The sequence below is a fragment of the Corvus brachyrhynchos genome, unplaced genomic scaffold, assembly GCF_000691975.1.
Source record: "Corvus brachyrhynchos isolate BGI_N302 unplaced genomic scaffold, ASM69197v1 scaffold65, whole genome shotgun sequence".
Taxonomy (NCBI): Eukaryota; Metazoa; Chordata; class Aves; order Passeriformes; family Corvidae; genus Corvus; species Corvus brachyrhynchos.
Window position 1 is genome coordinate 2,030,243 of NW_008238365.1, and position 15,322 is coordinate 2,045,564.

Genomic DNA, 15,322 nt, shown 5'->3' on the forward strand with positions numbered 1-15,322 from the left:
CATTTGCGCGGCCCTCCCCGCTGGAGGGGCTGTGATGCGCCTGGATGGTTTTGGGGCGTCTTCACGGAGCGCCCTCGGTGGGTTTTTATGGCAGTTCTTTGCTCGAGTTTGTGGGGGTTGATGCTTCAGCACAGATGGAGCGTTACACGAGGCTGAGAGCCAGGCCTGCCTGGGCTGCAGGGAAAGGCGGCTCTGAAATGAATGGACTTGCACAGAGCCGAACTTTCCTTCTTTTCTGGTTTTTTTTGGCTGCCCAGGGAGGTTTGGAGTCCCCGTCCCTGGAGGTGTGAGTGGTGGGGAGGGGTCACAAGTCTTGGAGGGCTTTTCCAGCCTAAATTGATTCTGGGACTGCGCAGAGCCATCAAAAAATCAGGAGTGTCCCGACAGCTGATGTTTGAGAGAATCCTCCAGGAACAACTCTGAAGGTACCAGGACATCCCTAAAAACATGGCCAGGCTCAAATAATGTCAGGTTTGCATCTGGAACGTGATGGATGAACCTTTTTTGGTGGCGAAATGAACACCACAATCAGGAAACAGTTTGTATTTCAGTATTCCACCAGGGATCCAAGGGAGGCTCTGGTGTTCTCCAGCACTACCCCAAACCTGGCAGATTCCCATTTTGCAGTCATAGCAAACACTGTCTTAACTGTGCTCCTCAACCAGCTCTGGAATCGACTCCTGGGAGATTCATCCCTCTTGGCAAAAGGAGCAAAAGGAGCGTGGAAAAACATTCCCGGGAAAACATATGGCAGCCATGGAAGGCTCAACTGAGCAGCCACAGCGAAGCTTGCTGTTCTGTGCTCACTCAAGGGAGCTTCCTGAGGAGAAAAATGAGGAATAACATCTCCAGCCCAGATGGGAGCCCCCATGGACACTGCCCAACCTGCAGGAATTCCTCCCCCTCGCTGCCCACGTCTCATGCAGGATGTTCCAGGTTGATCCATGACAGGAGAAGCTCCCTGAGCCCTGTTTTCCTCCCCAAAAGCTCCATCTGGATGCATTCCCTGTTCTCCTCTGCCTCTCCCAGTGGGCACAGCACAGCTGCTGCCTCCTCCTCCTCCTCCAGGGCCACTCCAGGGTCTCTCCAGGCTGCAGGAATCACCCTGAGCCCAAGTTTCCTTCAGGAGAGCAGCAGGAGGGGTTAAGGAAGGGAAAATGCACATTCAAGCTGTTTTTCTTGGCTCTGCTCGTGGCAGATGCTCTCATCCAGATTTCAAATTCATTCTGAATAAAAAAGAATCATCTGCTGCGAGAGCTGGGCAGGGAATCCAGCTGTGCTCTCCGACTCAGCTTATCCGAGGTGGAATTTCGGAGGGATGCATTAAGGGAAAGCCTCAACCCACTGTGCTTTCAGTGAGGCTGAGGGAGACATAAAATATCCCGGAGAAGCTGTGAAATTCCCAACCCTGGAATGTTCCTGGAGTGTTGGAGCAACCTGGGGTAGTGGAAGGTGGCCCTGCCATGGAACTGGAGGAGCTTTAAGGTCCCTCCCACCTCACAGCAATCCCTGAATCCATGATTCCATAGAATAAAGCTTGGAGCCACTTGCTTTATTGAAGTAATCCAAACAGCAACTTGAAACCAGGGGTAAGGAAGGGGCAGGGGATGAGTCTCCTTCCAGGCAAAGCTGCTGGGGATACCTCTGGCAAGTCCAGCTGGAGTGTTTTCCTCGGATTCACTCCCCCGTGGCCGTCCCAAGATCCCAAAATCCAGGTTTGTGCCAGCTCCAAGCAAGGCCAGGCTGAGGTTTTACAACCCTGGAGGCTGGAAAAGCTGTTCCCACTCAGGGAAAAGGCCAGGGAGGATGGGAATGCTGAGGCACAGAGCAGGAGGATGTTCCCAGAGCCAAGTTTCTCCTGACAAGAACAGTTTTGTTGGGCAACACTTCCAGAGAGGAGACGTGCACAGAGCCAAGAACAACGGGGGCCTTTCTCTGGGTTGGGGTCTTTCCCAAAATCCTACAAATAACGAGATGTGGATGAGGCCTTTGGGAAAGCAGGGAGAGGAAAAGATCCCTGGCACTTGTGAGCAGAATTGCACCTCCAGCAGGAAAGGGAAGGTTATCCAGGTTACTGAGGTGACTCAGACTCCAAAGAATCTCGATCCCTCCCAAATCCCTGCATCACCCCCGGGATGTCTGGCTAATTAGAGCATCTCTGAGAGGCACATCCGATGCTGAGGGGTTATTTTGGGATCTCAAATGAGCTCTGGCAGGCTCCAGGGCTAAAATCTGCCTGGAGAGGGAGGGAGGGAGCTGTCTGATGCAGGGCATGTTGGCAAAATACACCCAGCACATCCCGTTATATTTCGATATATTCCCATTTCCATCCTGCCACAACATTGAAGCGTTTCCCATCAACATCCCACAAAATTCCAGGCACGAGCTGGGTTATTCCAAAGGCAGCATCACAAAATCCACTTGGGGGAAAAAAAACCAACCCAACTGCATGCTAAGAGATGATCTCTATCAAATCTTTTCCACTTGATAGAAAAGCTGTACCTATTAGGAGAGAAACGGGAAAGATTGGTGCATTGCCACAGAAATCGATGTTCCAATTACACCCTAAATGAAGATGGATTTGATAACCAGGCCACAAATCCACGCCTGTTATCATTCCCCTTCCAGCAGGATCCGATTTTCAAGTGCAGGAATTCAGGGTGATCTCCCTGCTGCAGCATTCCCACACATTCCTACTGGCCCTGAGATAAGAGGGGCTCGTTTGGGAGCTTCACCATTCCCTATAAAATTCGATTTGTCCTTTTATGTGCCCACGTTGGCTTTGGGCTTTTTCAGCATTTCAAGGGTGGATTCCTTTGTAATTTTTATTTATGGAGCTCAGACTTCCAGGGATCTCAGACTTCCAGGGATTGCTGTTCCCAAAGGAATCCCTCAGGGGGGAGTTGTGTCCTTGCTGATGTGATCATCCCCCCTATCATTCCCATCCATTTATCAAAGTGATTTTTTTAGGGAAGCATCTCCTTTGTTCCATCCCTGGAAGTGTTCCAGGCCAGACTGGAGCAATCTGGGCTAGGGAAAGGTGTCCTTGCCCACGGGAATGGGATGAGATTTAAGGTTCCCTCCCAAACCGAAATCATCCTGGGATTCTGAAATGCATCCCAAGATCACTTGAGGGAATCCATCAGGCAGGATTCCATAAAAACTGACCCCAGCAGCCCCATCCCATTCCAGAATCCATCAGTGAGGGATGGAAGGGCTGGAACTGGCGAGGCTGCGGGTTTAAGATGCGAAGCCTGGAATTTTAATGGATTTGAATTCCGGCTGAGCCATTCCCAGAGCCGGCTCTGCTCCTGCAGCATCGGGTAACAAATCCCAAGGGTTGGGAAACACAGAACCTTTCAGGCCCCTCCCAAGCCAAGCCGTGATTCCATGAAATCCAACACCCCCCCTGCTGCCTGGAGCACTCCCAAATCCTTGAATCCCAGCTCCAAAGGCACGGATCTCATCCCAAATCCCTTAAAATCCCCTAAAACCTCAGCTCGGGAGCCTCCTCCACGCCGTGACCTCTGCCAGAGCAGCAGGCAGCGAAGCAGCTTCCCGGTTTTTTTTTTGGCCGTGCAGATCCAAGGAATAATTGGAATTTAGCAGCTCAGATGGTGCCACCCCCACGTTGGGGAACTCAAGAAGGGGTTGTAAAAATGCCCCAAAACTCACCCAGCTGGCGCTGCCCCTGCTCCTCCTCCTCCTCCTCACCCCGCTGAGTCACGGCCCCAAACTCCTGCGAATTAAAACGAAATTTGTGAGGCTCCTCGACGGCAGCAGAGATGCCAAAAAAGAAAAGAAAAGAAGAATAATCATCATCATCATCAAAAAATAAGGAGAAAGAAAGAAAAAGAGAAGATTCCTGCATGCAATTACACATGAAGGAAAAACATGCAACTTCAGCTGAGCTATGGACATTTCACAGGAAACAGCAATACTGGGGGGGCTAAAAAGTTGATTTTTTAAACAACTGAGCAGAATTTGGTGGTTTTTTTGGGGGGGGGTGGGGCAGTAGCAAGACTAGCTTGGATTCATGTTGGTTTTCCATCCTTTATCCTTTAAAAACACAGGATATTTAAAGATTCCTTCTGGCCCACATTCCATCACAGTGCATTTGCCAAGGGCACGTTATTAAAAGTTATTGCTAATTTATGCCGGAGCCATGTGGGTTGTTTTAAATGTTTATATTTTAAACATTTTTTTTGTTGGTTTTTTTTGGGGTGGGGGGGGGTTGTTTTTGTCAGGTTTGTGTTTTGTGTTTTTTTTTGTGGTGTTTTTTTTTTTTTTTCCCTTCCCCTTTTACATTAAATTAACATCTGAAGGGTTGGCTGGGTAAAAGTTTACGTCACGAGTTTATGGAAAAGAGAAATGTGCTATATTAAAATCAGACATTTAGGTTACCTTTTTGGGCTTTGCGATGCCTGTTAGCTTTACACATCCTGATTTCTCCTGCTGATAATTTTCCTTTAAAAGGGGGGGCATAGGCTGATCTTTTCATCACATTATGCCCTGAAAGCTGACTCCAAACCAGTGTTGAAAATTCAGTTATTTGCACTTTAAGAACAGATCTACAAATACAACTTTTGTGTGGTTTTATTTTTAAATATTCCCCTCATGCGCTGCCACAAGCAGTTGTTGTTTTGTTTGTTTTTTTTTTTCCCTAAAATTCGATTTTTCACCCCCGAGCAGTTTAATCCTCTCCCCCTAAAAATTCCAAATTCTTGTGCTGGATGGGAAATACAAACCAGGAAGCATTAACTTTTCAATAGAAATCTTAACTAGAAATCGAAATCTTAAATATCTACACATCCACACCCTCTCAGAAAGGATTTAAGGAGCAGCTGCAGCACCGGCCACCAAGAAAAATCCATTTTTAAAGTGGTTTTTTCCAAGTAAAAGCTGCCTGGAAGGAGGAAGGGCATCATCTTAGCCAAGGGAAGGGGTTACAGAAAGCAACTTCCTTGGAATTCTCAGCATTCCTACTTCAACCAGCCCTGGCAGCCTCTGGAATATCCTCTGAGGCCACCTGAAATTGGAATCATCAAGCAAAGAACCAGGAAACCCTTTCCAAATTCAGATTTCTGCCACAGTCCAGGCTCTCAAAACTGCTTTCAGCAACTTCCAGGGGGTGAAAAACAATTTGGTTTTTGTCTTTTTCATAGAAATAGATTTAAAAAGAAATGTAAGCTCAAGGAGCTCGAAAAATTTCTTGTTTTTTTGGCATGAGAATTACCAAAAAACCACCATTTTTAGAAATGCCTCCACGGTTTGAAAATAGTAATAATAATAGTAATAATAATCGTGATAATAGTGATAATAATGATAATAATGATAATTATTATTAATAATAATAATAATAAAAAAGACAAATTAGCATTAAAGTTATTGGAAAAAAAAAAAAAACCAAAAACCTCCAAAAACAAATGACAATTCATCACATTTACTTGGATTAAAAAAGGACTAAACTTTATTGACAAATTCGACAGACATTGTGACACGTTTTTAGCTACCTAGTTAGGCAGGCTTTACACATGTAGCATTTTTTCTCTTCAAGAACAGAGTGGGAGGACAGTGCACAAATCCAATTAGGACTTTTATGTACAAAGTGAAATTTTTGGATCATTTTTTTAGCTTTTTGTTTTATTGGTTTGATTTTTTTTTACAGCTGCAGTGTCCCTCTTTCTGCAAAGCTCGTGCTGAGATACACTTGAACAAGTCGCTGGGACTGCTGAAAATTCAGATTTTGTTTCTTTTTTTGGGTGGGTTTGGAATTTGTCTCGGATTTTCTGCCCCCAAGCACTACAAAAAATGAGAATTTGACAGGCCTACCCATGGAATATTCTTTCTACTATCAAACACTGGGCAATTAGAGCCATGCTTTGTATTTTTTCCCCTTAAAAGTTGTTCATTTAGAACCAAACTAAGAACCCCTTTCCACTGGAAAAATCTTCCCAAGCATATCTCAACACTGCACGGGGGGCTAGATTTCAAAATCCACATAAGAAAAGTCAATTTTTTTACCAACCTAATTTTGTTTTAAGTCAATTCTCTTTAGAAAATGCTATTTAATTTGTTTTGAGGATGCTTTGGGTTAAAATTTAAACTTCAAGATTCACCAGCAATCTCCTTTTAAAGGTTTGGCATCTGAAGTTATAGATTTTTTTTTAAAATGGTGGCAGCCACTACTGTTACATTATGATTTTAATTCTTAAAAATAACCCTGAATTTTGAAATGTAGCCTACTTTGGGATTCTGCAACTACAACCTTTATGGGTTCCTTTAAAACAAACTTTAAAAGTTTTAACAAAACCTTAATTTCATAACTGCTAAGCAAAGCATTTCACTTTGGAAACTAACATTTTTTTTAGCTTTTTTTTTTTTGTGGTTTTTTTTTTTGTTTTGTTTCTTTGTTTTTTTTCCTTAAAAAAGGTACAGTTGTGTTTTTTACCTAAAACGACAGAGAAAGAAAAGGCCACCTACACACTGAAGAAGAAAAAAACAAAAAAACCCCAAAAAACAAAGAATAAAAATTAAAAAGTTCTCCTCTAAATCTATTTAAACTCATCTCGAAAAGTTCCTACGTACAGAAGCCAAAAATGCAAGGTGAGGATGGAGTGGGAGGAAAAAAAAGGGCCAGGAAGAAAAACAGGGAGACAATTACTTGTGTGGTGTGGGTAAAGCAACGGGAATCCCGGGAGATACAAGAACCAGTAACAACTGTTTGCTCCTAAATTGGGATTTTTTCCCTCATTTTTTGTGTTTTAGTAGCGTCCATAGGGGTGCTCTCTGTAGCCCCCCTTCACTGGCCTGGCCGGAGGGGCCTTCAGGGAGGGCCGGGTTCCATTCCAGTCATCTTGGCCTGTGAGGAAGAGGAGGAGAAAGTCAGGGATGGGAGAGGAGTTGTGGAGGGTCAGCCTTAAAAATGGGTTGGGAAAGAGGGGTTGGGATGGTGCCGAAAAGAAGCGGCGTCAAAAGGGATTGTGATGCCCCAGAAAGAGCTTGAGATCCCCCAAAAGGGATTGTGATCCCCCAGAAAGAGCTTGAGATCCCCCAAAAGGGATTGTGATCCCCCAAAAAGAGCTTGTGATCCCCCAAAAAGAGCTTGAGATCCCCCAAAAGAGCTCGTGATGCTTCAAAGCAGCTCATCATGCCCCAAAATCCAGCTCGTGATCTCCTGAAACAGCTCAAGATCCCCCAAAACAGCTCGTCATGCCCCAAAATCCAGCTCATCATGCCCCAAAACAGCTCCTGATCTCCTGAAACACCTCAAGATCCCCCAAAACAGCTCATAATGCCCCAAAGTAGCTTGTGATCCACCAAAAGTGATCCCCCACAACAGCTCATAATCCCCCAAAATCCAGCTCATCATCCCCCAAAACCCAGCTCCTCATCCCCCAAAACAGCTCACCATCCCCCAAAGCAGCTTGTGATCCCTCAAAACCAGCTCGTGATCCCCGAAAATCCAGCTCCTGATCTCCCAAAACAGCTTGAGATCCCCCAAAAGGGATTGTGATGCTTCAAAGCAGCTCATCATGCCCCAAAATCCAGCTCGTGATCCCCCAAAACAGCTTGTGATCCCCCAAAATCCGGCTCGTGATCTCCTGAAACACCTCAAGATCCCCCAAAACAGCTCATCATGCCCCAAAGTAGCTTGTGATCCCCCAAAACAGCTCCTGATCTCCTGAAACAGCTGAAGATCCCCCAAAACAGCTCCTAATCCCCCAAAATCCAGCTCGTGATCCCCCAAAACCAGCTTGTGATCCACCAAAAGTGACCCCCAGAAACAGCTCCACCAAAACAGCTCAAAATCCCCCAAAACAGCTCCCCAAAATAGCTCAAAATCCCCCAAAACAGCTCATAATGCCCCAAAATCCAGCTCCTGATCTCCCAAAACAGCTCAAGATCCCCCAAAAGAGCTCATAATGCCCCAAAATCCAGCTCGTGATCTCCCAAAACAGCTTGAGATCCCCCGAAACAGCTCGAGATCCCCCAAAAGAGCTCATGATCCTTCAAAGCAGCTTGTGATCCCTCCAAACCAGCTCATGATCCACCAAAAGTGATCCCCCAAAACAGCTCCTGATCTCCCAAAGCAGCTCCCCCAAAACAGCTCATGATCCCCCAAAACAGCTCATGATCCCCCAAAATCCAGCTCATGATCCCCCAAAATCCAGCTCGTGATTCCCCAAAATCCAGCTCGTGATTCCCCAAAATCCAGCTCGTGATCCCCCAAAATCCAGCTCCCCCAAAACAGCTCATAATCCCCCAAAATCCAGCTCATGATCCCCCAAACAGCTCAAGATCCTTCCAAACAGCTCCAAGAACAGCTCCTGATCCCCCACAACAGCTCGTGATCCACCAAAAGAGCTCCCCCAAACCATTTGCTGCTCCATCCCTTCGAAAACACAGGAAAATTCACATTTTTTGGGGAGCAGCCAGACACCACCTGCCAGTGCTGCACCAGTAACAGGACAGGGCACCCCCCAGCACATCCCAAACCCTCCTGGCCACGCAATCCTGGGATAGTGGAAGGTCTCCATGGCAGGGGATGATCTTGAAGGTCCCTTTTGCTCCAAACCATGCCAGCATTCCATGAAAAAAGCCAACAGAATTTCCTTGCAACATCCACCCCTGATTGCTTCCTTCTCAAATCCAACATCCCAAAACACCAAACCCCCTTCCTCCCACCAACATTCCCGCTTTCTCCCGACTATCTCTGGCCCAGCTCCGTGATTTTTCCCCCTCATTCTGTTTTCAGGGAAGCAGAGAGCCAAGGAAATCGCTGGGGATGAACAGATGAGCTGGGCCAGCTCCGTCCCAGGAGCGTTGTGGCCTCCCAGTCCTGGCCAGCTCCAGGAGGCACAAAGGGCTCTTTGTCCTCTGGGAGTGACACAGGCAAACCCTGGGAAGAGCCAAGAGTTCCTGGGAGCAGCTGGGCTGGAAAACATCCCTGCTCAGGCACCTGGGTTTGGATTTAAACCCAGAGCAGGGAACATCCTGAGGCTCCTGGATTGGAACTCCAGCCTCGGAGCAGGGCGAGCAGGAGACAACAACGCTGCTTCCCTAATTCTGCCATTCCCAGCAGAATAATTCTGAATTCCCAGCTCCCAGGGGGCCCAGGAAGCCCCTCCAGCTGGTTGTGAATGTCACTCCCTGCCCTCACTCAGATGTGACAGGGACTGGTTCCATCCACACGGAATTCCAAGCCTGTAAGCAGCTCGCTGGAGAACTTTGGGAATTCGGGATGTTACGTGGTCTGGAAAACTCCTTGGGGTCCCCTCTCAATTTCCCTGTGTGAGGAGCAGGAAAGGCCTTGGTTGTGTCTAAGCCCTGCCCAACAAGAAGAAAACTCCTCTGGATCATCAGCACAAATCCAGCCTCAATCCCAGAGGAAAATGGGAGGAAAATGAACTCTGGCTCAGCCCAGAGCAGCCCAGGCTTGTGTGGGGACAGAGGACAATGATTCCTTCTCATTGCCACATCCAGATGCCATTCCAAGCCTGGCTTCAAAAATAAATGGGCAGCAGGAGGCAGAGGGGACCTTTGGAGTGATGGTGTTTGTTAATTCCTTGTTTTACTTTGCTTTTCCCATTGAATTTTATCCCAGCCCATTAATTCCCTCACTTCCACCCTTCCCATTCTCTCCCCATCCCATGAGTGGGGAGTGAATGAGTGAGCGCGGCTTGGTGGCCCTTTGGGGTTAAATCACTGAATTTTGGTTCAGCCCAGCCTAAGTTGGGAGTTTTACGTGATCCAGATCAGCTAAGCTTTGCCTACTGAGTCACACTGAGCCCAAGTGGCTCCACACAGCCAAGGAGAGGCCTCCTGATGACATTTAAATCCCATTTTTGAGCAATCTACAGCCCAGAGTCAGGATCAGGGCTTTTGAGGACAGAGGAAGCAGATGGAACCACATCAAATCCAGCCCAGGAGAACCAGACTGCAGCACAAGTGCTGTGGGTGGAAATCCAGACCTCCTGAAATATTCTAAAGCTACAAGGAAATGAAGACATTTCCAGAGTTAAAAAATGGGATTTTTTTTTTTTAAAGCCTCACCTTTGAGACAATCAAATTTGATAAGAATCTAAACCCCCAGCGACGTTGCTCAGACCTAGATAAAATCACCACGAAAACCACTCGAGGTTCTCCTCAGATTTTTTTTTTTGTCCACACATTGGAAAACCGGAAAATTGACCACAAGCAATTCCCAACCTTTTCCCTGTCCCAGAATTCCCAGACATACCATAAGCTTCATAGGTTTCCTGTGGCTCCCCATGTCCATAATCATAATATTCTGTGTCCCTGGAAAAGCAACGAGGTGGTTACACACAGGGAAATCCCATTCCCACACCACCACCACTTCCCCAAAAACCAGGAGAAGCTCGCTGTCATTCCCTGGACTCCAGCAGAACTCCACAGCTCAGGAATGTTTCCATTGGCTTAAAATGGGATTTAAAAAATCAGGGAAAAAGGTCATGCAGCATTCCTTTGGCAAAAGGGAAGCCAACTCACCCTTGGCCCTGGCTGTAGTAGCCCTCGTACCCCTCGTAGCTCTGGTCTGCGTACGTGTCATCGTAGCCCTGGGAAGGACGGGGACAAAAATGTCACCAAAAAAAGGACAAAAGAGGAGTGGAAGAACCAAATCCAACCTACAGCAGCTTCCAGAGGAGCCTGGAAATCCTGCCCTGCCACAGGGAAAGGGCTCAGGCACAGCGTGGAGGCAGCAGAGCCCTGCTGTGCTCTGTGGCTCGGCAGGGATAAATCATATTCCTATTTATTTATAAATCATTCCATCTCCAAGGCTCCATAAATCCGTGTGCCAGGAGAGCTGGAATTGTGTTACCACGGAAAGGTTCTTCCCCCAGAGGGTGCTGGGCACTGGAAAGGCTCCCCAGGGAATGGGCAGAGCTCCAGGACAACGCTGCCAGGGATGCACAGGGTGGGATTTTGGGGTGTCTGTGCAAGGCCAGGAGCTGGGCTGGATGATCCCTGGGGATCCCTCCATAATTCCATCATTTTGTGTCATCTAAACCCCACATTTACAACCCCCAAACTTTGAACTTTTCAGTGAAAAAAACCCCAAACATTTTGCTGAGAAGAGAAACCCAATTTTCAGGTGTCTCAGGATTTGTGATCATTCCCAAAAAACGCTCTTGCGCATCCAAACCAGTTTCCCATTTTCCTTTGGAACACCAACAGCACAAATGCCAAAATTAGCTTGGCAGAAGGGTGCTGCTGAGTTATAGGGCTTGAAACACCCCCCTGTTCATTCCAATATTGACTTTTTAGGGGATTTTTGATGCTTCCTGAAGAATTCTCTTGCAGAAAGAGAGCGTGAAATGCCAATTCCATCCATTTTTGGATGTTGTTTTTTACACCGTGCCCTGACAGCCACAGAAAACTTCAGCTCTTGGGGGCACTTTTATAAAAACCAACCCTTACTCTGGATTTAGGACACCTGGAGTTCCCTGCTCTGAGGGCCAAAGAGGCCGAGGAGGTCACCCAGCACCATCCCAGTGCTCCCTTGGTGATCCCAGCACCATCCCAGTGCTCCCTTGGTGATCCCAGCACCATCCCAGTGCTCCCTTGGTGATCCCAGCACCATCCCAGGGGTCCCTGGTGATCCCAGCACCATCCCAGTGCTCCCTTGGTGATCCCAGCACCATCCCAGTGCTCCCTTGGTGATCCCAGCACCATCCCAGGAGTTCCTGGTGACTCCAGAACCATCCCAGTGGTTGATGGGATCCCAACACCACCCCCATGGTCCCTGGTGGTCCCAGAACCATTCCAGGGCTCCCTGGTGATCCCAGCACCATCCCAACATCATCTGAGGGGTCCCTTTTGATCCCACAACCATCCCAGGGGTCCCTGGTGATCCCAGCACCATTCCCAATAGTCCCTGGTGATCCCAATGATCCCTGGTGATCCCAGCACCATCCCAGCAGCCCCTGGTGATCCCAACACCATTCCCAACAGTCCCTCGTGATCCCAATGATCCCTGGTGATCCCAGCACCATTCCCAACAGTCCCTGGTGATCCCAACGGTCCCTGGTGATGCCAACACCCCCTGGTGATCCCAACTCCATTCCCAATGATCCCTGGCGATCCCAATGATCCTTGGTAATCCCAACTCCATTCCCTATGGTCCCTGGTGATCCCAACACCATTCCCAGCAGCCCCTGGCAATCCCAACACCATTCCCAATGATCCCTGGCGATCCCAATGATCCCTGGTGATCCCAACTCCATTCCCAATGATCCCTGGCGATCCCAATGATCCCTGGTGATCCCAACTCCATTCCCAATGATCCCTGGCGATCCCAATGATCCCTGGTGATCCCAATGATCCCTGGCGATCCCAATGATCCCTGGTGATCCCAGCACCATCCCAGCAGCCCCTGGCGATCCCAACTCCATTCCCAATGATCCCCAGTGATCCCTATGCCACCACCCACCCTGACCACCCCACACCCATTCCCCTGGTGAATCCCCCATTCCTTACGTATTCCTCGTAGGTCTCAGGTGCGGGTGGAGGGGGCAGGGGTATCCTCTGGATGCCAGCTGCCCGTGCCCGTGGGGCCGGAGCGCCCCGCACCGCCGGGGGAGGGGGCACCCCCCGGGCCAGCGTGGCCCCCCGGGCGATGCCCCCACGCACGGGGGCTCCTCGAACCAGGGCCCCCCGTGGGGGGGGAGGAGGAGGAGGAGGAGGAGGGGGAGGACCAACCCCACGGCCCCTGGAAAGGAAAGAAAAAGGGTTGTGAAGAGCTGCTGCTCACTGAGGATGGGGATTTTCCGGTTTCGCTGTCAGGAATGAAACAGAGGTGCCGAGAACGGAGCTTGGGATTCTGTAGCAGCACGAAAACGAACGGTGTTGTGCTGGAGCAGGCACAAAACCCTCCTGGGGGTGGGAATTCTGCTGGTACAGGTGTAGGAAGAGAAGAAATGCAGCCATAGCTGAGGGGAGGAGCAGGAGGCACGGGGGAACCTCTGGAGTGTGTTCCCAAGGAAGCAGGGAATGAATTCCTTGTTTTACTTTGCTTTTCCCATTGAATTTTATCCCAGCCCATTAATTCCCTCACTTCCACCCTTCCCATTCTCTCCCCATCCCATGAGTGGGGAGTGAATGAGTGAGCGGGGCTTGGTGGCCCTTTGGGGTTAAACCACTGAATTTTGGTTCAGCCCAGCCTAAGTTGGGAGTTTTACATGGTTCAGATCAGCTAAGCTTTGCCTACTGAGTCACACTGAGCCCAAACGGCTCCACACAGCCAAGGAGAGGCCTCCTGATGACATTTAAATCCCATTTTTGAGCAGATCTACAGCCCAGAGTCAGGATCAGGATTTTTGGGGATAGAGGAAGCTGTAGACACACAAAGAAATAAATCTGATACAGAACTTTGGGCAGCGAATTTCACTTTAAAGGAGCCTCTCCCACCTATTTGGGATCACTCCCAGCCCTCCAGATCCCTCAGGATCACTGAGGACACGGGCAGGGACACTGCAGGCAGAAGGAAAAGCCCCACCCTACAGATCAGGGAGTGAGGCCAGGACTGAAGGAACAGTTTTATTGCCAATTTATCCCCTCGACAGCCAGGACAGAATGATGCCACCCCAGAGCTCTGCAAGGATGGGCAGCTCCAACTGAGAATGCTGAGGGCTGCAGCACATCCATCAACAGCCAGGCCCCTTTCTGAGAGGCTCCTTTATGAAACTATTGATTCCAGCCATCCCAAATCACCCTGTGTTGGATTACATCCCAAACACTGTGCTCCAAACCAGCTGGAAAACCTTGGCCGGATTCCAAGGTCAGGCCCAGCAGCTGATGTGCAAAAAGAAGCAGCTTAACCTTCCCTGACAGCACAACTGTGAGCAAAATCCAGCATTCCCAAGGCTGGGATTTTGGGAATACCTTGGAACGGGTGGAGGGGGAGGTGGGGCTGCTCCCCGGCCCCGCCCAGGGACGCCTCGGCCGCGGTTGGGCTCCGGGACCCCGTTGAGATAGGAGAGCTCCAGGAACTGCTCCTGGCAGATATCATCCATCATATCCTAAAAAAAAAAGGGAGAGTCAGCTCCAGAGAACAGCTCCAGGATATCACAGGATGCTGTGCTGGAATGAAAAGAGCTGGATGGATCTCGGTTCAGATCCGCGTGGTTTTACTGGGATTTGCTGCAGCTTTTCCCAAGAAGGTTCCAGCAGCAGGTCCTGATGTTCCCAGCATCCCAGGGATGTCAGGAGGGTTTATGTGGGGAGAGCCCAGGCAAGTCTCACCCCACAGCCCCCATTTAAAGGGGCAAGGAGCCCCCACAAGGTAACTCCACAGCGTTCCCATTCCCAAAGGAAAGGCTTGGGATGCAGAGCAAACCCGAATCCAAATCCAAGCTGGCTTTTCACCTCCTGAGGGATGCAGTGTGTTGCTGGCAGATCCCTTCTTTGGGGACTAAAGGGGCAGAGAAAGTCACCCAGCACCATTCCAGTGGTCCCAGCACCATCCCAGTGCTTCCTGGTGACCCCAGCACCATCCCAGTGCTCTCTGGTGACTGCAGAACCATCCCAGTAGTCCCTGGTGATTCCAGGACCATCCTGGTGATCCAAACAACATTCCAGTCTCCCTTGGTGATCCCAGCACCATCCTGGTGCTCCCTGGTGATCCCAGCACCATCCCAGTGCTCCCTTGGTGATCCCAGCACCATCCCAGTGCTCCCTTGGTGATCCCAGCATTATCCCAGTGCTCCCTGGTGATCCCAGAACCATCCCAGTGCTCCCTGGTGACCCAAACACCATTCCAGTGTCCCTTGGTGATCCCAGAACCATCCCAGCGCTCCCTGGTGATCCAAACAACATTCCAGTGTCCCTTGGTGATCCCAGCACCATCCCAGTGCTCCCTTGGTGATCCCAGCACCATCCCAGTGCTCCCTGGGTGATCCCAGCACCATCCCAGTGCTTCCTGGTGATCCCAGAACCATCCCAGGGCTCCCTGGTGATCCCAGCACCATCCCAGTGCTCCCTTGGTGATCCCAGCACCATCCCAGTGCTCCCTTGGTGATCCCAGCACCATCCCAGTGCTCCCTTGGTGATCCCAGCACTATCCCAAAGGTCCCTGGTGATCCCAGCACCACCCCAGTGTCCCTTGGTGATCCCAGCACCATTCCAGTGTCCCTTGGTGATCCCAGCACCATCCCAGTGCTCCCCTGGTGATCCCAGCACCATCCCAGTGTCCCTTGGTGATCCCAGCACCATCCCAGTGCTTCCCGGTGATCCCAGAACCATCCCAGTGCTCCTTGGTGATCCCAGCACCATCCCAGTGCTTCCTGGTGATCCCCGCACC

General features: G+C 49.5%; 2 protein-coding genes across 6 annotated transcripts in view; both read right to left on the reverse strand.

Annotated features, from left to right (window-relative positions):
- Positions 1-6,749, reverse strand: part of TMEM39B (transmembrane protein 39B) — a 15,048-nt gene extending 8,299 nt beyond the window's left edge. For 2 of the 3 annotated variants that reach the window (XM_017736214.1, XM_008635093.2), the window contains exons 1-2: positions 6,665-6,689; positions 3,676-3,739 (exon numbers count right to left, since the gene is read on the reverse strand). The gene's annotated coding sequence lies outside the window, so the exon portion shown is untranslated. Of the gene's footprint in view, positions 1-3,675; positions 3,770-6,664 lie in introns of all 3 variants that reach the window. The other variant, XM_017736216.1, reaches the window with a different exon arrangement.
- KHDRBS1 (KH RNA binding domain containing, signal transduction associated 1) overlaps positions 1,532-15,322 on the reverse strand; it is a 17,205-nt gene continuing 3,414 nt past the window's right edge. The window contains exons 4-10 of one of the 3 annotated variants that reach the window (XR_001862535.1): positions 13,906-14,042; positions 12,502-12,733; positions 10,513-10,580; positions 10,244-10,302; positions 6,665-6,862; positions 3,676-3,739; positions 1,532-1,960 (exon numbers count right to left, since the gene is read on the reverse strand). Coding sequence is in view for 1 of the 3 variants with exons in the window: in XM_008635197.2 (XP_008633419.1) it covers positions 6,765-6,862; positions 10,244-10,302; positions 10,513-10,580; positions 12,502-12,733; positions 13,906-14,042 (594 nt within the window). In the remaining 2 variants the exon portion in view is untranslated. Of the gene's footprint in view, positions 2,503-3,675; positions 3,740-5,447; positions 6,863-10,243; positions 10,303-10,512; positions 10,581-12,501; positions 12,734-13,905; positions 14,043-15,322 lie in introns of those variants that run through there. The other 2 variants (XR_001862534.1, XM_008635197.2) reach the window with 2 other exon arrangements.